Source organism: Aptenodytes forsteri, unplaced genomic scaffold (genome assembly GCF_000699145.1).
Source record: "Aptenodytes forsteri isolate BGI_AS27 unplaced genomic scaffold, ASM69914v1 Scaffold471, whole genome shotgun sequence".
In the NCBI taxonomy this organism is placed as follows: domain Eukaryota; kingdom Metazoa; phylum Chordata; class Aves; order Sphenisciformes; family Spheniscidae; genus Aptenodytes; species Aptenodytes forsteri.
The window spans coordinates 159,072-180,112 of record NW_008795862.1 but is presented as its reverse complement, the minus strand read 5'-3'; the positions used below and the strand labels follow the sequence as shown (position 1 = coordinate 180,112).

Here is a 21,041-nt window from a genome sequence, read left to right as displayed (position 1 = left end):
TAATAGTCAAAGCAGGTGTGTAAGTCTCAATTAAGTGTAGAGATCTTGGACAATAAAATACTTTCCACAAGGATCAATAGGCGTTCTTCAGTCTGTCACCTTGCACCTCAATAAATGTGCCTATATTTGGAGAAAAATAGCTGACGTCTTTTGTTTTGTATTCCTAGTTTTCCACATGCCACCAACCAAACTCTACTTGCAAAATTCAAACAGCAGCATGAGGAGAACAAGTTTTTTGTTGGAACCCCAGTGATGGAGCCTGCTTTTATTATTCGACACTTTGCCGGGAAAGTTAAATACCAGATAAAAGTAGGTGATAGATCTGATGGGCACAAAAAAAATTTCCTTACCTTTCTGATAGTTTTTGTCAGGGTGTAGAAAATTTGCTGGGAATGGGCTGGATCAGATGTGTCCTCAGATATACTTTAGATTTATTTATTTTTTTTTGGTGGTGGTCTAGACTTGAGGATAATGCTCATTATAGTGAGAATTATTTAGAATAATGAATTATTCTGAACAGTAATTAATATCTTGGGTCAAAACACAGCTTTCCTGAGAGCTTGTGGTTCAGCATTCCTGTTTTGCAGGATTTCAGAGAGAAAAATATGGATTACATGAGACCAGATATTGTTGCTTTACTGCGAAGCAGTGACAGTGCTTACGTTCGGGAGCTGATAGGAATGGACCCTGTAGCTGTGTTCCGCTGGGCAGTTCTGCGGGCAGCTATTCGAGCAATGGCTGTCTTTGCAGAAGCTGGACGCCAGAGAGCTCAGAAGACTGCAGGTATGGTATGAAAAAATGCTCTGGAAATGCCACTAACAGTTGGTTAGTGCTTGTTGACAGAACCACTTGACGGCAAAACCTTACCGTCCAGATGTGATCTGGGTTTGGTACTAAGGACAAAACTGACTTGTGAAAATGGCTTAACATTCAGATTGTCTCTGTTTTATCTGAGCTCATTCACACTTTCTCCTCCAATAAGTGCACCATTTCCAGTAGGCTGTGCCAAATTTGAAGTCCTATTTGTAAAAGTCCTATTTGTAAAAGTTGGGAAGATATTACTAGTTCTAGTATGCGTGCTCATCTTATCACTAGTTTTGATTTTCTCAGACCTCCCTGAAGTTTCAAATGAGTATTCAGGATTAAATACTAATTTTGAAAAGCTTTTCTGAGCAGCTGCATTTACTTTCCTAGTAGTAGGGAGTTTGAGAAACGAAGTGGTCTAGCTTGATAGCTAAAGTACTAGACAAAAACTCCAGGCCCTTGGATAGATATTTTGCTTGTTACAGTTGGTGGGGTTTTTTTTGTTTGTTATGCTCATATCTTTGTCAAAATTCAACTTGTTGATTATTTCATAACAGGAGTGGTACGTCAAGGACCCAGAGTTCCCCTTGGAGAACTCCAGAGATCAAATACACCAGTAGAAAAAGTTTATCGGTGAGAAACACATACTTAACCTGTATCAGGGAAAAGACCTGAATTACTGAGTTGCATTTTCATATATCAAATGTCAACTAGATCTTACCACAAGGATAGCAAGTTTTTTTTCTTCTGTCTTGTTTTGTTTGGCCTTTTTAATACTATCAAACCAATACTCTAGCTTATTTTATGTAAGACCCGGTACTACCAGATATTGGTGACATAGCCTCAGGTCCATTTACCACTAGGTTTTTGAGTTCTCCGTCTGTACTTTGTATATGTTGCTTTTAGCATTGTGTGTTCCTCTGCAGCCAGTTTGTGTCACTGAAGGATTCGTAGGAGCACTCATGATTTTTTGCAGCCTTATGACATGATTAGGAGCCAGGGCAAGTCCTACAGAACTGCCTCCACACATTGCTCTGTATAGGCATATTTGCCTTTCTATAGAGTATTTAGGTTTTATACATGTTCCTTTTGCAGCTGCTCAATGCTTGATTTCTCATTTGATTGTTCTGAGGATTTCGATATAAATGCTTTTGAAGACATCATTTCTTTTTATGAAAACAAGAAGTAAGTAGAAATAGGCCTGCACTTAAAGGCCAGGGAGGCACATTCCTGGACAGACTGACCTTCTGAGCATGCTCTGTGTAAAAGTGAGGCCATGAAGTACACAAAGTAGTGACTTCATGTTGCTTCATATTTACTTCATCCTGGACAGTCTCTGTCACTTGTGGCAACTAAGAACTAAAGATACAATTTGGGTGAAAGGATTGGTCATAGCGTAACATACCTGTTTCCTTGTGATATCTTAAAACAAAATCTTGATACTCAAAAATGTTCAGAGGTACCAAGGGAAGCAAGCAACTGTCTAATAATGTTGCTGCCTCAGTGAGCAGCTCAGAATGGTGGTAACATCTAACAGTCAGAAGTGATTCTTACGCTTCTGTTATTTTTGGTTTGTGCCTCTCTGGAGAGTAAAGAAGGTAAGTTCTGTGCCAAGATGCAACACTTCACAAGCACGGTGCATGCTTAAAATAATGGAATCTGCCACGAATTAGGGACCATCCCAGGCTTACTTTGGAAAGCTAAATGTGTGAAGTAAGTTTGAAATGGAAATGAAAAACAAAACTTCATCAAGTATTCCTGTAATAGCTAGTTTTTAACTTACTTTTCTCATGTAAGTCTGCTTAAGCAGCCTCATCTTAGTAGTCAAATCTAGATATAAAAATATTTACTGCTTGATTATAAAGAAGCTTATATCTATCTGAAAAGGCTACTTAGCTTAACAAAAATGTTCCTTGCACATTAAGTACATGTTGCTAAATTTCCATCTGTTTTCTGAATTGACGGCTCAAGAATTTACATGAAAAGGTAGAATTAGAGAGTAAGTTTAGTATAAGACCCTGGTAATTAAATTTTGGGGCACTAACAGAGTAGAAAGTGCTGACTTGACATCAGAATCATTCATGCTTAGGAAAAAGTAGTCTGGGATTGACCTGCTACTGTTTGCAGCACACTTGGTGATGGGATCTCTTGTTTTTTTAACTCCTTTTTTTCCCCTCTCTCATGGCTGTGTATCTTTGTTTGCCATCTTTGTGTTGCTGTGAATCATTTTAGAGACATGCATGAACAAATCATCGCAAGTATAAAAGGACTTCCATGGCAGGGTGGTGATCCCTGTAAGCTGCTTCGGTCACTCAGTCGACTTCAACACCGCTCCCACTTCATGTGAGTTCTGGTGCTCTAGGTATTGCTTTGAAAGTGCAACAATAACCAAGCAGTTATCCTAGGCCATAGAAAATATACTTGTCCCAAGTTTGTCTTCTGCAAAAAACTAAACAAGGCAATTAAGAACAAAATAATTCCTTCTAAAAAAATATAAAGGCTATAGAGAATGCTTTGTTGCTTCATTGCATTAGCTGAAAGCTAAACCTACTTTTCATGTAAACTTGCTTTAAAACCCAAATATGTAGTACAAGCTTGTTGTTGCAAAATGTTCAACAATGAAATTTCTCACAAGTTATAACTAATGGCTTCCTGAAATTCAACTCTTTACATGTGCCCGCCTATGCATGTGTAAGAAAATCAGTCCAGTCTCTTGTATAATAAATAAACGTAAACTGGGTGGCATGGAGTTGGAACATGCCTTACATCACGGAGTTAACATGCTTAGAATTAGGATGATGTGAACTATGAACTACAGCCTTGTTTCTGACAGCTGCTGCTTCTAGTTCACTGTCTGTGTGTGGATGAGAGCTATGCCTGAGGTTTGTGTAGTGCCACAGGAAGTTCTGGGGATGATCTCAGATGTATCAGAATTCGTAAGTGGAATGCTGGGGCATGTGTTGTCCTTCTGTGAGCAGTTAAGTACTTTCACAGGGGTTCTGGTGCAAGCAGCAATAACTTCTGAATCAAGTATTTTGATTTGATAGTGCCTTAGTATTATGATGAGAGTTCAATGACTGTACAGTTAGCTAAATAGACTATTTTTGTGTAAGTTATTCTACGCAACAGAGCAGTTTTTAAGAGCTTTAGCTTTAGAGACTGTTTCACTTTTGAAAGCTTCCAATACCTACAGAATTTATTTAAAAAAAAAAAATCTTGTTGCGAAGCAGTTTGCATTTCTTGCATTGATCACTCGTAAGAGACGTGCATGAACACACCCTGATGCTGTTGTGCTAATTTTCTTCTATCCTTCATCTTGCCTCATAAATTGCACCAACTTATGGCTTGCTGAAATAACCAAAAATCATGTGTATTTTTTTCTTAAATGATCTTTAATATTTTAACAGGAAAGGTAGAGGTATCAAACAAAAGCAGATCATTCCCAAGGTAAAGTTATTCAGTAAATCTAGATTTCTCTTGTTTTTTGTTTTTTTCACTGTGAACATTCATTTTGATTGACAGAACTCACTTCAGAAAATACTGTTTCATAGTGTAGGGAAGTTGTATCATTTACCCTCTAAAACTTCCTTTTTGACAATCTAAAGGATAGGTGAACGTTCACCTTTATAAGAAGAGCTGAACAGGAAAAAATTGTAACTGGCATCTGTTTAATTAGACTAGAGATGCCATAAATACATAAAGCCATTTCTAATCAGGTTATGGAAGGCAAACACAGTGATTACGTAATTCACCTTGTTCACCTTACGCTCTTGGGATGGGGCAATGGAAGAGTTTCTCTCTTAAGAAGATGCTTTGGTCCAAAACAGAAATAGTCATGAAGTGTAACATGGCATTGAACGTGGAGCTCTAGGCTGTTGGTTTCATTCTTATTTTGATGCAGATGGAAATATTTCCCCTTCAGTTAAGAGACTTGCATTCTGTTGATTATGAAAACTTTCTTCTAGAACTTGCTGGATTCCAAATCTCTGAAGCTCATAGTAAGCATGACTCTGCATGATCGAACTACAAAATCCCTCTTGCACTTACACAAAAAGAAGAAACCTCCCAGCATAAGTGCACAGTTCCAGGTAGGTGACTGATGTGGTGGTACACACCTCTGGGTGCACCCTGACCTCATGGGAACAGACCTTCCTGGTCTGATCTAGGCTGATCTTGCTTGAAAAAACAATATATTTTTTACTCCTGGGATTTGTTTGAAGTAGGATTTATTACTTGATTAAAGTTAGACTACATTTAGAGACTACCCATATGCTATGAAATGTGTTAGTTCTCTGTACAATCAGCCTCATCCTTGTATGCGGATCTAGTGCTATTGTAACAGCATATGCAAAGCCCACTTTCCATTATCTTGAGGAAAGGTAAAAACAAATACAGGGATCTGCTGTGCAGTATGGGAGAATCTCTGTATTGGATGAAATAGGATTTTGTATGGCCATCAGATCTGAAACAACCATATCTCTGAGGAAGAAGCTGTACTGCTGTCGTATGCAACTCAAAATGCTGATACCTGAAGAAAAACATGTTTCTGAATATTTCATTTCAGACTTCACTTAATAAGTTACTGGAGACACTGGGTAAAGCTGAGCCGTTCTTCATCCGTTGCATCCGCTCCAATGCTGAGAAGGTAAGACTGCCTTAAGAGCTGAGCTGATCTGACCTGACTGCTGAGGATCTAAGTCTTCTAGCCCTGTAATATATTTCTTTCAACTTGTTTGCTGTTGTTCTGTACGAAGGTGAAACGTAACTAGGGTGTGAAAACAGAATGTGCTTTTTCTACTGGACAGAAATAGGACTCTTCAGGCATTTACTAGGTGTCGACTGCTGATCTTTTTCAGAAAGAGATGCTTTTTGATGAAAGCTTGGTGCTTCAACAGTTAAGATACACTGGCATGCTAGAAACTGTGCGAATCAGAAGATCTGGCTACAGTGCCAAATATACATTCCAGGTACGTGAGGAACTGGAAGTGTATTATGCTTTCAGAAGTATCTGCTCTTTTTGGAAAAACACGCACTGCCTCAGAGTCTTTTGTGTCTCTCTTATGAAGCTTATGACCACTTGGGGTGAACTGTAAAAATTCATTGTAGTGTTGACAGAGCCTGCATGGTAACAAGTTGTAGTCTAAACTGTTGTGCGAGTCATCTACCAGTAAGTTGTTCTACTTGTTTCATGAAGGAAAGCATTCTGAGTGCTGTATAAGCCATCAGTGCTGCACGTTACTGTCTCCGTATGTGAATTCGTTTTCTATAAAATACTCTGTGCGTGTAGCTTTATAGATCACATGTAGGTGATATTTACTGTTAACTGGAGGCTGAATGAAGCCCGCATTTTACAGAGTAGGGAAAAATAGCTCAATTTGGAGTGAGAAAATAAGTACTTTCAAACCCCTGCAGCTCAGATGTCTTAGCTTAATTTCAGAAATCTAGTTAAAACTCTAAACTTGTGAATTGCCTTCTAACTTTGATCTCTTGCTGTCTCTGCTTTTCACAGGAATTCATAGACCAGTTTCAGGTGTTACTGCCCAAAAATGCCAAAGCCTCTAAGGAAGACATTTGTGTTTATTTGAATAAACTAAAACTGGATGAAAACTACTATCAAATAGGGATGACCAAGGTCTGTGAAACTTTCCATAAGCCAATAAGAAATGCTGATGTACACTGCAAAATTTAGTGCAGTTCATTTACAGGTGTTGCTCTCTTCTGCATTTTGTATTTAAATTAGCTATTTTAACTCTTGTAAATGTTGACACAGACATTGTTAGTTGTCTCATTGTTTGTGATACCAACCTGTCTTCTTGCAATACAGTACAATTCTGTATTGTGTGGATATTACTTTTGGGAAATTGTTGCTATTGGCATTTGTCAAACAAGTCAATGTTTTCATTTTAGAAGGGTTCTGTGATTTGAAGGCTGTAAGTACAGTTGTATGTTTTAGAATCTAAACGCTGAGATTTGGTAAAACAAAAGGACTTTTACTTTTTGGGCGTGCTAATTGCTGTCAGCTGATAAGGTTTGGTTCAATAATAACTATTACCGTTCTCATTTTTTTTAGCTTGTGGAGATGCCTCCAGTGGGGACTGAAAGGTGCCTATTAACTGTTTATTGATGAACTTTTCTTTAACTGAGCAGGTTTTTATGAAAGAGGCTGAACGACAGATACTACAGGATACACTACACAAAGAAGTGATCAGGAAAATCATTCTCCTTCAGAGCTGGCTCAGGATGGTTTTAGAAAGGAGACGCTTTCTCAGAACAAGGCAGGCAGCCATTGTTTTACAGGTATCTTTGAGAATTGCCGATCTTCTTTTCCTAACAAACAAACCAACCCCCTCAAATAACACTTCCCACCTTCAAGTACCCCTTCCTTACTTTAGAAATCTCCCTTCTTAGGCTTGCTGGCGTTCCCGTTGTGTTAGGATGGCACTGCAGAGGAATAATGCTGCCATTTATATTCAGTCAGCATGGCGAAGGTACAGGGAGCGAAAATGCTACCTTCAGCAGAAGAGGAGAATTTGTCTCCTGCAAGCCATGGTCAGGGGTCATCTACAGCGTAAGAGGTAAAGGAAGAGGAGCAATATGATATGGAAACATGCATTTTAACCGTTTATCTACTTGGCTTCACCTGCCAAGCTCAGTATCTGTGTGATATGTTGACTTAGTAAACAACTTAGTTATTTTTATTACCATGTGATACTGCAGTCAGTATCAAATGGCTAGTGGTGTGTGGAAACTGGTTAAGCGCTTACTACCTGAGTATTATTCAGCTGAGCTGCACTGATGCATGCCGGTCCTAATAAGCAGACATTCATGCAGTTACACTGGGACTGTAAGTGTATTTGTACTTTGTGTCTGTATTGCTATTTAGGCTGCATTTAAACAGTTGGGTACTTTTCTTGACCACTGTGCCTTAAATATTTGTGTTTTCATCTTAAAAATTCTTAACAGATTTCAGAAAATGGCCCTAGAAAAGCAGAAAGCTGAAGAAAAGCAGAGAGAAATGCAGGAAGATCAAGACAGAGAGAATGATATGAGCAAGGACAAGCACGGTGAACCAGCAACAGATCAGTTGCCTGTGAAACACAAGTCAGAGCTGGATCAAGCTGTTGGTGACAGAGATCAAGCTCCAAATGAGCAAGCTGAAAACCTGAGCTCATCTGAAAAAGCCACATTACCTCAGAAGAATGTGACAGAGGGCTCTGAGAAAGTTACAAACAGCCGGGAGAAACGTGAATCTCGCCGGCAGAGGGGGCTGGAACATAACGAGTTACAGAATAAGCATGTCCTTTTTTCCTTCGAAGAACCATCTTTATTGTGCCATGAGGACCAAACCTCTCTTGAAGAGGTCCTGGAAACTGTTCCAGTGCCAAAGAAATCCACAGCACAAGATACTGTCCTTCAAGGAAGCAGTGAGGGAGAGAAAAGTCCAAGTGAAGAAAAAGCACTTTCAGACACACCACCGTCAAGCGAGATAAAAGAAAGCAGTTCTATTCCTGAGCAACCACCTGTATCAGAAGGGGAAAAAGCAGATGATAAAGCAGTTGATAGAATGAAAACACAAGGGAACCAAAATAACCAGATAAAAGGCAGTCAGAGCTTTAACTTACCTGAAAGGCCGACAAATCTTGCACTGAATCTCCATAATACGCTATCTGCTACTGGGAGCTTTCAAACTCCAGCTGAATGCTGGGCAGATAAAAACAAACGTCTTGTTCAGAAGGCAACCAAAGATCTGGATAGTCCCACTTCTTCCCCAATCCAGAGATATGTGGATGACCCAGGGAAACTAAAGTACAAGAGAGAGAAGTGGAAAGGAAAGAGACAGTCTGATGCCGGTCAGAACGATATGCTGAGTCAGTCTTTGGATGAAAGAACACGTGCGGATAAGTCTCCTCAGGATCAGCTAGAGTAAGGGCAGCTTCCTAATTATTTTAACTTTTTCAGAAAACAGATATCTGTAATGTTTAAAAATAGATGGAGAACTCCTGATAGTCTGTACATCTGGACATGTTATGGGAGAAAATAGAGCTATGAACAGCTGCTGCTTTTTCTTGGCTCCCAGTTCCCAGTCCTCCAGTTGAATCTGTATGGGTAGAATGTTTTCAGAAGCTAACAAAAGATACAAAGCCTGCCTTGCCAAATTAAAATCGGAGAGTCAGGGCTTCAGTTAAAGTAGTGTCTGGAGTTTATTTTCATGTGTCTCTTGTCCATTGAAAACAAGGCTTTAGTGACGTGCAGTTTGCAAGCATCATCCCTCTGATATGGCAGGAAATCTGACATACCCATTTTTTTACTTCTCTGGTACATTTTGCATTTAAAAGTGAGTTGCAAGAGTTGATCAGGATTCTCTCTCCGATCTAACATTGATATGTGGGTTATTTAAAAGGTGGTAAATATTAAGAGGCTACAGACTTCTATAAAATATATAATCTGAAACTAATCTTGTAACATTGCAGAAAGAAGGGGAATTCATCTTCATTAAGTGATCTCTCAACACTTGCCCAGTCTGTTGCCATGAGTCAGGTACTGATGCTATTGTGCATATTTATACTTAATTATCCTTGTTTATAAATATTAAAGATTTGTGAATAATTGGCTATAGTGTGTTCTGTATGCCTGTGTTCCTTTCAGGAACATCAACCTTTCAGGTTGATTTTTTGGTTTGATATTCATGTAAAAAAAATTCATTAGCAGATATTATACAACAATTTGAAAACGTAATTTTTAATAAATGAACCCTTGATCAAAGCATTAAATGTACTTGGATCTTATGTTAGTAAGCTAATATCTGTTGGGTAAAGTGTTTTGTCTTGACGAAGCAAACTTTTTTCCACCATTCTAGTTTTTAAAACCATTTAAAGAATCTATTTCACTCAATGCATAGTTCTTTGACTCCTCCTCTCTACTGTAGCAATCACCAGATACAATAGAAGAAGAAAAAGGCAACAAGAAATATCCTGTGCAAAAGAAGCCCAGTGACCTCTTATCTACCACGGATGCAGCCGTTTCCATGCAGTCAGCAAGTCAGCAAATAGATGCCAAGTATGTATTCTGTGTGTGAGTGGCCTGCCTTTAAGAAAATGGGGGAAAAAAAAAAAAAAGGAGATTTTCCACTGGTACTTGAATTGGGCATTGTGAGACTGTGCTTGTGGAGAGATACATGTTGACATCAGCTACATGAGTGGCTGTGTTGCTCGTTGACTTGATCTTCATGTTGATGTAAGCGTGATATCTGACCCTGTTGAGGAACACATTCTCTGCTTCTTGCATAACGCTTGTCTTTGAACTGGTTCTTTTTAACTTAAGAACCACCATACAGGCTCGGATCAAAGGTCCATGTAGCGTGCTGTCATCCAGACTGAGAAATAAGACACCAAGAGAAAAAGCTTAAGAACTCAGCAAGCATATACTGCTGTTTCCCTGGCCTGCTCCTCCAGCTTCTGGCATTCTGCAACTCAGGGACTTACTTTCTGAGCCAGAAATGATGTCTTGGATATGTGATGTGTTGTCTCTGTGTATGTTGAAGGTAGTGCTCTAATCTAGTAAACATCAGAATGTCCAGATGTGCTTTCAGACTGTCTTTCCTTTTTCTGCTGCTCAGTTTTTCTGCAGTTTGGACCGTAGAGGAAATATGCACAATAGAGGTTAATCCTATTGTGGGTGTTAGCTGTACTGTTAAACGAGCCTTTTCTTGTAGTAGAGCCAGCTTCCATTACTACTGTGACAAACTTGTGTCTGCTTTTATATTCAGGTCTGCTTTTAAAAGTCCCTTGCGTAGACTTTTGGGGAAAAAGCCAGACAAGAAAATTCCAAAGGAGAGTCCTGATGTGATTGATGAAGGAGATGGCCTCTCCCTTGTATCTTGTGTCCTCTTTCCAGAAACAGGAGGAACCCAGAAAGTTTCAGAAGGTGAGTTTCTGTGACTTAATCCCCAGCTTGCTAGTATCCATCTTTTCTGTAATGTTTTGCATGGAAACAAATACTGCAGAATTCAGTCACCCTGCTTTAATATACAAATTAATTTCTTTCCCAGCTTCTTCTGGACAGCCAAGTCGCCTTCAGGCAGGGGAGCGCCATGTGAAAGAGAGCAGTAAAACAAAGAAAAACCGTACTATAAAGATCAGCAAGATCTCAAGTGTGTCTCAGAATTGGCGAGCTTCCATGGTCCGTGAGATTGCAAATGCCAATGAACTGAAACATCTTGATGAGTTCCTCCTAAACAAGGTAAAAGGCACTCAACTATGATAAAATTCAGGTCTATGTTCACTGTTTGTGTGGAATTTTAAAGACTACTTTTCTAGGTAGGAATTTATATTATGACTTAAAGCAAAGGAGAATTGACTTGATAGCTTGACCGAATTAGGTCTGTATTAAGGCCTTTCCTATTCCTTCCTTCAAGTCTCTGAATGCATTACCTTACCTTAAATCCTGGTGGCATTCATGTTAGTTCTTCATTTCTTTACAAACAAGTGGGCAAAAAGTTGTATTTAAAAAAAAAAAAACAAAACATGAGTTGTAAGGAAATAGTTCTCTAGAGCCTAACTACTTGACTCCTATTTTTGTATCATCACAGTACATTAAGAAATGTTGTTTTAAATAATTGGAATGGTCATAGATGACTAAGCCCAGTGACTGAAACTTAACACTGGTTGGATGTTCTTGTTTTAATGAAATTTGATGCAGATGTATTTGCCTTCTAGATCAATGACTTACGGTCCCAGAAGTCTGGTGTTGAATGTTTGTTTTTTGAAGCCACAGAGAAGTTTAGAGGAAACATTAAGACCATGTACTCTGCTCCTGTAAGTAACAAGTCTCAATACAGTGAAAAGTCGGTAGGTAATGGATCGAGTGCAGTTTAAATGCTTGACTTACAGCTCTTTAACAAAGCAATTCAGCAATTCTTAGCATAGAATTCAAAGCTGGATGTTAGACTTGAAAAAGAACATTTTACAGTTCTGCCATAATCTTAAGCAGACTGTCTCTGTTTTCTCATTCACTCAGCTGTAACTTATTTTTAGAAATGGATGGATTTTGCTGTCTTCAGCCTCTTCATGCCGCTGTCTTTAAACACCGGAGAGGTGCCAACAGCTCTTCCAATATTCTTAACACTGCCTTGTCTCAGCCAAGTGCCCTTCTACAGTGTAGTAGGGAAGTGTGCTAACTTGTTTCTGTCGTGGGCTGTTATCTTTTACTCTAATCATGAGTGTGCTTTCTCACCTCTGAACTTAAACATATAAAAATATGAAACTGTCTCAACTGTATCCAAAAAGACTGTCTTCTGAACAATATCTGTTCCTTCTCTAGAATGGGCAAATCCATGTTGGCTACAAAGATCTGGTAGAAAATTACCAGCTTCTAGTTACAAATCTGGCAAAAAAAAGGGAAGAGAAAGAAGTGAAGCTGGTTTTGAATCTCTTCCAATCCCTTCTGGATGAATTCATCAGAGGATATACAAAAAAAGAGGAGTCTGAGCAGCCCAAGGTATAAAACATATTCTTTTACTGGCTTATGGAATGATTAAACAATGTTACTCTCATAGGGTAAGGAACCTCTGTTACCTCAGAAAGCTTTTCCATAGCATTCTTCATTATTTGGGAAACACTTTCCATACACGAATCATGCATATAACAAATTCTGAATGCTGATACACCTTTTTGGAACTGTTCGTTATTTAACTTGCTCTTATTATTTTCAGAATCTTAAAACATTTGTGCATTTTCTTTGGTGAAAACTTAGGAGTTCTCTGAAGGTTTTAGAGATGGAATTGCTTTGTCATCAGGCAGTGAGCTCAGCTGATTTTTAGGAAGTTGACAGTGTGAGCTCAGACAACCCTCATACCAAGCTGAAGCTGCAGTATAGTGTCTCAAATGTCTGGAGGTGAAGTAGAGTCTAGGAAACTGAATAGGAAAAAAAGGGAATGGAATGTCTGAATTTCAAAGACTAATGCCAGTTCTGTACTTCACTGCAGCAAACCAAAGCCCAGAAGAAGAAACGAAAACAAGATCGCGCAGTAAGTACTTTTTTTTCCTTTTGCAATAATCTAAGTCCTCAGCTGCACTCACAGGACACAGAGAAAAACACTCTTGGAAGAGCTTGATTTTTGTACTGAAGTTCTGTTTTATTTGCATGCTTAAATCACTTACCTCTTTTATGAAGACGTGACACTATAAAACTGTTTTCCATAAATCAAAGATCTCTCTTATGTAGGGATAAGTGGTACTCTAGCATTTTCTTGCTTGTCCATAGTATCTTTTAGAACCAAATGGCTTTCTCAATAATGGGACTGTTTAAAGGAAAACAACTACTAAATATTAATAACAGACTATAGCTAATGCATTGCACTGATGAACTTTAACCAAGGCGGCAAGTCAATTATGAAATGACCCAGCAAACCCAACTGCCTTAAGATAGGGTGAAATTTGGTTTCAAGGTCAAAGCCATCAGCTGTAATTCTAAAATAAAAATGGAAAAAATCTAAGATAGGGTAGATAGTTTTATTAAAAATAATAATAAGGCAAAAAAGTCCATTAGTTTCTTCCTGTCTCCCACCAGATTGAAGAACACAATGGCCACGTTTTCACAAACTACCAAGTGAGCATACGGCAATCGTGTGAACACTGCTCATCCTACATCTGGCCCATGGAAAAGGCCTGTCTCTGCAGTGGTAAGTAAAAACACCTCATTCTTGCCACTTAGTTTACAATACGTGCAGACCACTTGTAACTTTGGCTGGTACAGATGGGGCTTAGTGAACAGTACATGCAGGTTATATAGTCAGTGAATAAGACAAGATACTTAACATTTTAATGTGATTTGGAATGCTTGTAACAATTGCTCCTTTCTCTAGTTTGCAAGTTGACTTGTCACAAGAAATGCATGTCCAAAATCCAGAGCAGCTGTACATCCTGTGGAAAAAAGGTAAGAACTGTAGATCTGGGATGTGGTACTGCGATGCCATAAGTGATGCATACAAAATGCTGCCTTTTTTTCTCAGCAAATGAACAGTGGATGTCCAGGCACTGAATAAAAATTGCTTAAACGGTTCCCTTCTCTGTCTGCATATAGTCAGAGGCAGGCCCTGCAGTTGCAGAAACAGAACATTCTTCTAAAAGGTGGTACTCGAGCTAATTTGGGAACTCTTCTTTTAGAGTATGTGTGCTGGACAAACTGTTAAAGAAATCCTGTAATGTGTACCATAAAGTTTCCTTATTGCTGCAGCTCAGGAAATCTGCCTTATGATCAAAGGCTTGTAGCAAGCTAGAATAAAACACTCAGCTTTTGTTTCTGGAAGCATAAGCTAATTGTAGCATGAAACAATGGAATTTTCTAGCTTGGGAACAGGTATTCACAGTGCTTGACTTGTATCAATTCCAGAATGAACAGGATGCAGAACCACGTCATTTTGGAGTGTGTGTGAGTTCCCTGACCAGTGAGAGAAATTCAGTCCCCATTGTCATGGAGAAGTTGCTAGAGTATGTGGAGATGCACGGCCTCTACACAGAAGGCATTTACAGGAAATCAGGATCAGCAAATCGTATGAAGGAGCTGAAACAGTTGCTGCAAGCAGGTCTGGCAATGTTGTCCACCCTTTTGACTTCCTTGCGTGATACCAGTTTTCCCTGCAATTCTCTTCTATCTGAAAGTATCTGCCACTTTTTAGTGTTTTAAAAACAGCTTTTTGGTGGCCATGAAGGCTGTATTATTCTTGTTGGCTGGAAAAAGCTGCTTAGTACTTATAAGTGACTATCAGCAGACTTTTTCTTTTTTTTTCTTCTGAATTGACGCTTGGATTCTGTGAACAGGAGATTTGAGCGTTTCTAATCTTATTTTTGGGGTCCCCCATTGTGTACATCAAAGGATTGAACTGCTCTAAATAAAACACTTCTTTTCAGATCCAAACTCGGTGAAACTGGAGAATTACCCTATTCACACTATTTTTTTTTTTTCTTCTGAATTGCCACTTGGATTCTGTGAACAGGAGATTTGAGCGTTTCTAATCTTATTTCTTTGGGGTCCCATTGTGTACATCAAAGGATTGAACTGCTCTAAATAAAACACTTCTTTTCAGATCCAAACTCGGTGAAACTGGAGAATTACCCTATTCACACTATTACGGGGATCCTTAAGCAATGGCTACGGGAATTACCAGATCCACTGATGACATCTGCGCAGTACAATGATTTTCTCCGAGCTGTAGGTAGGTGTTAGAAATGTTTGAAGCAATGGTTTTTCTTTAACTTACTATGTCCTTGGGAAAAGAACCTCTAAGATGCTCATGTTGGCTAAACGGCTTCCTTCCAGCAATGATTTTAGACATTTTATGTAAAACACTTCAGAGAATTTCTCCTCTAGCTTACTTGACCTTGCTTTCAGATTCCTTTTTTTGTAGCATAACGTCACTATACAACTGCCCTTTCCCTTTGTACAGTTTTTTTTCTTCTTCTCCTTGATGTTCTGGACCAGATCTAGGTAGCCAAATAAATGAATCTAAAGATTTGAGAGAACTTCAGTGGGAGTAAGGCACCCTAAGTATTGTTGGAGATCTTGATGTGTCACTTGATGGTTGCTAACAGCAGCAGCATCTGAAAAAGTAGGAAAATTGCAGTGCCATGAGGGGTACTTTAACATCCAGTTATAACAATTGGTAAATGAAATGACAGCGCAGCTTCTAAGAATTTAATTTCTATCTGTTGCAGACAGTTTGAGACAATGTCAGAAAGTGCTTGGCGGCTTTCCACTAGCATTGCACAGCAATTATGATCTTGTGCTTTCTCCCCTTGTGCAGAACTACCAGAAAAACAGGAGCAACTCTGTGCCATTTACAGTGTCCTTGAACAGCTTCCACAAGCAAACCATAATACCTTGGAGCGACTCATCTTCCATCTGGTCAAGTAATGAGTTTAATTACTTCAATTGGAGAGAAACTCCATGTGACTTTTTTGAGTCCCTCTTGGAAGCTTTCTGAAAACTTAAGCCCCTTGAGTGTCAGTGTAGGGATTGTGCTGCTGGTTTAGAAATGAAAGAATTGAAGTTGATAGTTGTGCTTAAAAACAGGCGCGTGCTTACTTCTACCATCTGGTGTATTTGTATCAAATCGGGTAAGAACAACTTTTGAAGAAAAGGTGGATCTGAAAGACTTGGCGAGTCGTCTGAACACCAGGATTTATATGGATGGGTACATAGTGAACTGAGGGTGTTAGCGTACTTGGTAGGGTCTGTATAAGGATTATAAACGCTTGCACATATGCTAGTCTTGGGAGCAGGGATAGATGGTACTGGTAAAGGGGCTGCTCTTACCCAAGGAACTTGAGAATTTTCTGAGTGGCCCTCTGAACCACCTGAAAAGGGATTATGAAAGAGGAGGCACTGAATCACCAGAAATACTTTGAGAGACTACCAAACTAGCTTAACCTGGGTGGCTTCCTGTTCCCTTTTTTTAATGCATGAAATTTTGTCTACTTAGTAGGTGTGAAATAATTTTAAAACACTTCTTTGAACACTTCTCTTGTACATACTTAGTACCCTAGAGGCCTCCTTGTATGTTGTTTGGGAACTCTGGCAAAGTTTGATCAGATTGCTAGTATTCTAGCAAGGTTCGCTTAAAAAAATCTTTTTTTTTTTTTCCTAAACATTGAATTTCAGAGTGGCTTTGATAGAAGATGTCAACCGTATGTCACCCAATGCCTTGGCCATTGTTTTTGCTCCATGCCTCTTGCGTTGTCCTGATACTTCTGACCCTTTAACCAGCATGAAGGATGTTTCAAAAACAACCATGTAAGTTTTAGCAGTCTGCTGCAAAGTAGTACTTTGAAATATGATGGAAGGCCAGTACTACTACCTGCGTTTGTTACAACCTTATTCATATCAAGCTGAGAAACTGAGGGTTAAGAGTTGCTAAATTCTGGCTCTGCTGGTGCTGCCAATTTATATGCTCTTCTCTGACTCCTTCCACCTGTCTCAAGTTTACAAAGCATAAAGTAGGATGACTTATAAGTCTTAAATATCAGGTTTGTATCTTACATCAAGATAATGTTTTGGGGGGATTGTACACTAATCGTATATATTGCTGAGATAATAATAATAATAAAGTAGGATATACAATTAAACTCTCTCCTGCATACTTGGAAACCCCTGATAATTTCTTCGATGTTGTTCCTTCAATTGAAGAAGGTTCTGTCCTTGATCCTCTCTGTTCTCCTCACCCTCCAGCAGCTCTGGCTCTCTGAATGCCCCTCGCCATCCTCACTGCATGGCTGGCCTTGCATCTGCCTCCAATGAAAACAGAGTTTGAAAAATTACAGCTTTTTGTAACTTCTTACTCACCCGTGGGGCCACAGAGGTGGAAAAGGGCAGTTGCAGACTCGTTCTGTATCTACCAGCCTGTGCCAGCACAGGGAAGACAGGTAGAAGCAGCAGAAGCAGTTAGCAGCCATGGTAATGTCTGTTTGCTTACCATTGTTGTGTACAGTCAGCATGAGAGGCTCAGGTTATCCCAGGAAGAACATGTGCCGTTACCTTTAACAGTCTGTCCTGTTTTGCTTGCCGTGTTGGACTCTTCACCCTGTTACCATGCAGTGCTACCCCTTGTAAGGCATGCATTGGGAGACTGATTGCTTGCCGTGTGTGTGTGTGTGAAACATCCCCAAGCCAGGAGAGGCATCTCATCCCACCATGGTTGTCCCCAGAGCTTTTATAGTATGAGGCTGCTCAATAAACTCTTGCCCTTTTGTCCAGGTGTGTAGAGGTGCTCATAAAGGAACAGATAAGGAAGTACAAGATAAAAATGGATGAAATAAATCAGCTGGAAGCAGCTGAGAGTATCGCTTTTCGACGACTCTCATTGCTTCGGCAGAATACGGTAAGTGTTGAAATAAACCACAGAACCACACCATCCAGTGGAAAGCGTCCCACCAATTTCTTGGGAAGGGATGTGCAACTTATTCCTCCTGTCCGTCCTATTTAGTAAGTCAAAGATCAATCACAAGATAGGAAGAAAAGGATTTGGACTTGCCCAAAGCTGTAGGTAGAAGCTAAATATACAGCTGCACTGGAGTCTGTCTGATAAATGAAGGGTGCGGGGGTGGGGATCCGCTCTTGTAGCGGTCAAAATCTATTCCCATATAATTCAGTCAGTAGAACGAAGATTGCTGAGTCTCTTAGATGGCAAAGGAGTTCCTTCACTCCAGAGATGGATGGTGGACAAAAATATGCTGCCTTCTATTAGGGCAAATACACTTTTCTCTTTTGTTTTTGTTGTACTGATTAAAACAAACCAAACTCTGTCTGATCAGAAGCCACATATAGTGAATTTGGTCTTCATCTCTCTCTAGCTCTGGCCTGTAAAACTTGGGTTTTCTTCCCCTTATGAGGGGATGCTGGTATGTACACTGCCTGTGTTAAGAGTGCATGTTTTTTTTCTTACGGTACTATTGCATGACTAAAATACTTACTACATGTATTGTAACTTGGTTTTAAACACTCTGAACAATCAAGACTGCATGTATTGGTGCAACTTTCTCCCCAGACTGCATGCAGTGCTGCTGACCTGTTCTGTCATGACTCTGGTATTTTATAGACATTCTGAATGTAACTTGTATTGGATGTAATAATATTACTTACAAGCGATTACTAAAACTAAGCTGAGGCTGGCAAATCAAATTACTATGCTTCAAAAAAGGAAACAAAACCTAGAAATCAGGTGAATAGAAAAACTTCTATTACCTTTGGAAACATTTGTATGGGTAACTAACAGCTCTTCATCAATTCCGTCAGCCCTCCATTTGGCCTACTCATTTGTCTTCCACCCTGCAACTAGTAGACAGTCAAGACTTGTGTAGCTTGTCATGACTGAGAAGTGTTACACATAAATTTGTCTTGCAGAGTAAAAGCTCACAGGTCAAAGGAAGTGACAGTGGCAACTCAGAACTGGACTCACTGCATGAAGAAGAGGAAGTTTCTGAAGCTGATAACCGTGAAAAGGAGATTCTCATTGATCGCATACAGTCAATAAAAGAAGAAAAGTAAGTCACAGCTTTGAAAACCCCTTATCTCTGCAGGTCATGCCCTTTGCAGTTGGAGGTAATACAGATAGGAAAGCAGTGTACTTTTTGTCCAAAATGATCTAGTTAATTATGTTCTGTAGGCCTTTATGAAGGTGAAAAGGAAAATGCAAAGGATTAGCTGAGAGAAAATACCATGAGAATTAATATTCAATGACTATGTGCAGGAAGGTTTACCTCTGAATACAAGCTGCATAAAGTTGCTCGTATCAGAGACATTGTCTTTCTAGAGTGCTACAATCTCTGTTTTGATGTAGGGAAGATATAACTTACCGGTTACCTGAGCTTGATCAGCGAGGCTCTGATGAGGAAAATGTAGACTCTGAGACCTCAGCAAGCACAGAGAGCCTGCTTGAAGACAGAACAGGACGGATGGATACCGAAGGTCAGTATTAAGGTAGTGTGTGTTTTTTTTTATTCTACATCTTTCGCTGCATACAGCCAGGTGACCAGATGTTATCTGGTCACTGTTGCTTGTATCAAGTTACATTTTTATGCATGCTTTCAGTATCTAAGTATCTTGTTTCTTTAAAGCAATTATTGGATTACATTGCTGTGCTCAGAGCTCCAGTATGCCTGCCAAAGACATTTGCAAAGTGCCTTCTCTTTTGCAAACCTCTTCAAACTCTTCCTCTGCATCCCTGGCTTCAAGACACAGATCGTCTTTAACACTGTCCAAGATTAAAGTGCCCCGTCGAACTCCAGTGATGCCAACAGCAAATATAAAACTTCCTCCTGGGATTTTCAAATGTACAGAATCCCAGGGCAGGATTTCGGCTAACGAAGAGTCTCAAATAACGGTGAGACGAAGGGAGCAGCCAGCAAGGCGAACTGATAAAATCCACTCTGTATACATTGCACAAGGGTCTGCAATGGCCCACGCTCAGGAACTCTTGGATGAATACGAACCTACAGCAAAAGTAAAACGGAGGTTTTCGGACCCTTACTCTCACATTCCCTGTATAGAGAAGTGAAATACTTAAGCTCTCTGGACTTTTTTGAAGTTGACTGCAGCTTTGGCTTTAACCCTTTGAAGGCTGTGAACTTGTTCATGTTCTTTTCAGTGGCTGCTGGGAAGGCAGCCTGGAAATGTGCAGTACTGTGAGGGTTAAGCAAGGTTGTTTAAAACAAGTATTCTTCACTTTTAATTTAAACCCTGCAAAGAAAGTAGAACGTAAAACTTAGGTTGAGTAAAATACATGGGTTGAGCGTACAGGAAAAAAGTCCCCTGATTCTGCTGCCATGCCTTTTTCCATTTGCCTTACAATGGACTCTAATGGGACCAACAGTGAGTTTGGGTTAATTTTTTTATGTTTTTATGACAACTCTCTGTGTGGTTGACAGAACTGTTAATGTTGTAATAGCCTTAACTGAGACCAAAATATATAAAAACGTTTATTAATACATTGCACTTTTTAAAAATACACGTGTTAGTTTATCAATGTCTGTCTTGTCTAATGAACAGTTTCTTCTGACGGAATTGCGTATTTTTGTCAGTACTTCACAAAGCATTGGGAAAGCTCTGTGCACGGAGGAAGCACTAACGACAAGCCCGGGGTGTCACCTCATTTTGGTGCTCTTGGAGCAGATGCACAACCCAGCACGGAGCCATTAGTGCTGGATGCTTGTGCTGTGCCGAGCTGCCTCATCCTCCCCAGGCTTCGCATCTGTGAAGCAAAACCCCTGAGGGTGAGGTGCGGTCGTACATAAAACGTTTTGAAGCAGCAGGCTCTGCACCAGCCCTTGACGGAATTGGTCTGAAATCCCTGGTCTGTCAGCCCTGCTCCATGCTGAGGTGAAGGAAGAGCACGGCTCAGGCGTGCTCAGTCGCTGTCTCCGGCGCTGTGGCGATGCCATCACAGCACTGCCACAGTGATCCCGAGCAGCAGCCACGTCTGTGGACGTGCGTGGGGCTTTTTGGTTTGGTTTTGGGGTGGGGTGTTTTGTTTTTTAAATAAAACGGCGCTCAGAGCGCTGCACCGTAAACCCCGCCAGCCCCGCCCTTCCCTGCGCCCCGCCCCAAGATGGCGCCCGCCGCCCGGAAGTGGTTGTGAGGCAGGTTCCGGTAGCGACCGTCCGCCATGGCCGCGACGCGGCCGGAGCCGAACCTGGCGGCTCTTGAGCCGGTGCGAGGCGCTTGCGGCGGGGCGGCGGGGCCCCCGG

General features: G+C 40.2%; 2 protein-coding genes across 2 annotated transcripts in view; both read left to right on the top strand.

Moving 5' to 3' along the window:
* The window catches only part of MYO9B (myosin IXB), a 45,146-nt gene extending 24,852 nt beyond the window's left edge, over positions 1–20,294 (top strand). The window contains exons 14-43 of the mRNA XM_009284029.2: positions 168–309; positions 588–783; positions 1,362–1,437; positions 3,037–3,147; positions 4,212–4,251; positions 4,770–4,892; positions 5,369–5,449; positions 5,661–5,771; positions 6,314–6,436; positions 6,952–7,101; positions 7,213–7,379; positions 7,768–8,727; positions 9,276–9,342; positions 9,731–9,861; positions 10,571–10,728; positions 10,853–11,043; positions 11,520–11,618; positions 12,124–12,300; positions 12,788–12,829; positions 13,372–13,483; positions 13,667–13,737; positions 14,194–14,386; positions 14,888–15,016; positions 15,605–15,710; positions 16,462–16,593; positions 17,554–17,677; positions 18,150–18,197; positions 18,700–18,839; positions 19,136–19,263; positions 19,413–20,294. Of these exons, the coding sequence (XP_009282304.1) occupies positions 168–309; positions 588–783; positions 1,362–1,437; positions 3,037–3,147; positions 4,212–4,251; positions 4,770–4,892; positions 5,369–5,449; positions 5,661–5,771; positions 6,314–6,436; positions 6,952–7,101; positions 7,213–7,379; positions 7,768–8,727; positions 9,276–9,342; positions 9,731–9,861; positions 10,571–10,728; positions 10,853–11,043; positions 11,520–11,618; positions 12,124–12,300; positions 12,788–12,829; positions 13,372–13,483; positions 13,667–13,737; positions 14,194–14,386; positions 14,888–15,016; positions 15,605–15,710; positions 16,462–16,593; positions 17,554–17,677; positions 18,150–18,197; positions 18,700–18,839; positions 19,136–19,263; positions 19,413–19,852 (4,768 nt within the window). The 3' untranslated portion in view covers positions 19,853–20,294. The remainder of the gene's footprint in view (positions 1–167; positions 310–587; positions 784–1,361; positions 1,438–3,036; positions 3,148–4,211; positions 4,252–4,769; positions 4,893–5,368; positions 5,450–5,660; positions 5,772–6,313; positions 6,437–6,951; positions 7,102–7,212; positions 7,380–7,767; positions 8,728–9,275; positions 9,343–9,730; positions 9,862–10,570; positions 10,729–10,852; positions 11,044–11,519; positions 11,619–12,123; positions 12,301–12,787; positions 12,830–13,371; positions 13,484–13,666; positions 13,738–14,193; positions 14,387–14,887; positions 15,017–15,604; positions 15,711–16,461; positions 16,594–17,553; positions 17,678–18,149; positions 18,198–18,699; positions 18,840–19,135; positions 19,264–19,412) is intronic.
* Positions 20,295–20,936: 642 nt separating this feature from the next.
* Positions 20,937–21,041, top strand: part of USE1 (unconventional SNARE in the ER 1) — a 3,448-nt gene continuing 3,343 nt past the window's right edge. Inside the window, 2 exon segments of the mRNA XM_009284028.2 lie at positions 20,937–20,988; positions 20,990–21,041. The exon segment at positions 20,990–21,041 is cut by the window's right edge and continues 24 nt beyond it. Of these exon segments, the coding sequence (XP_009282303.1) occupies positions 20,960–20,988; positions 20,990–21,041 (81 nt within the window). The 5' untranslated portion in view covers positions 20,937–20,959.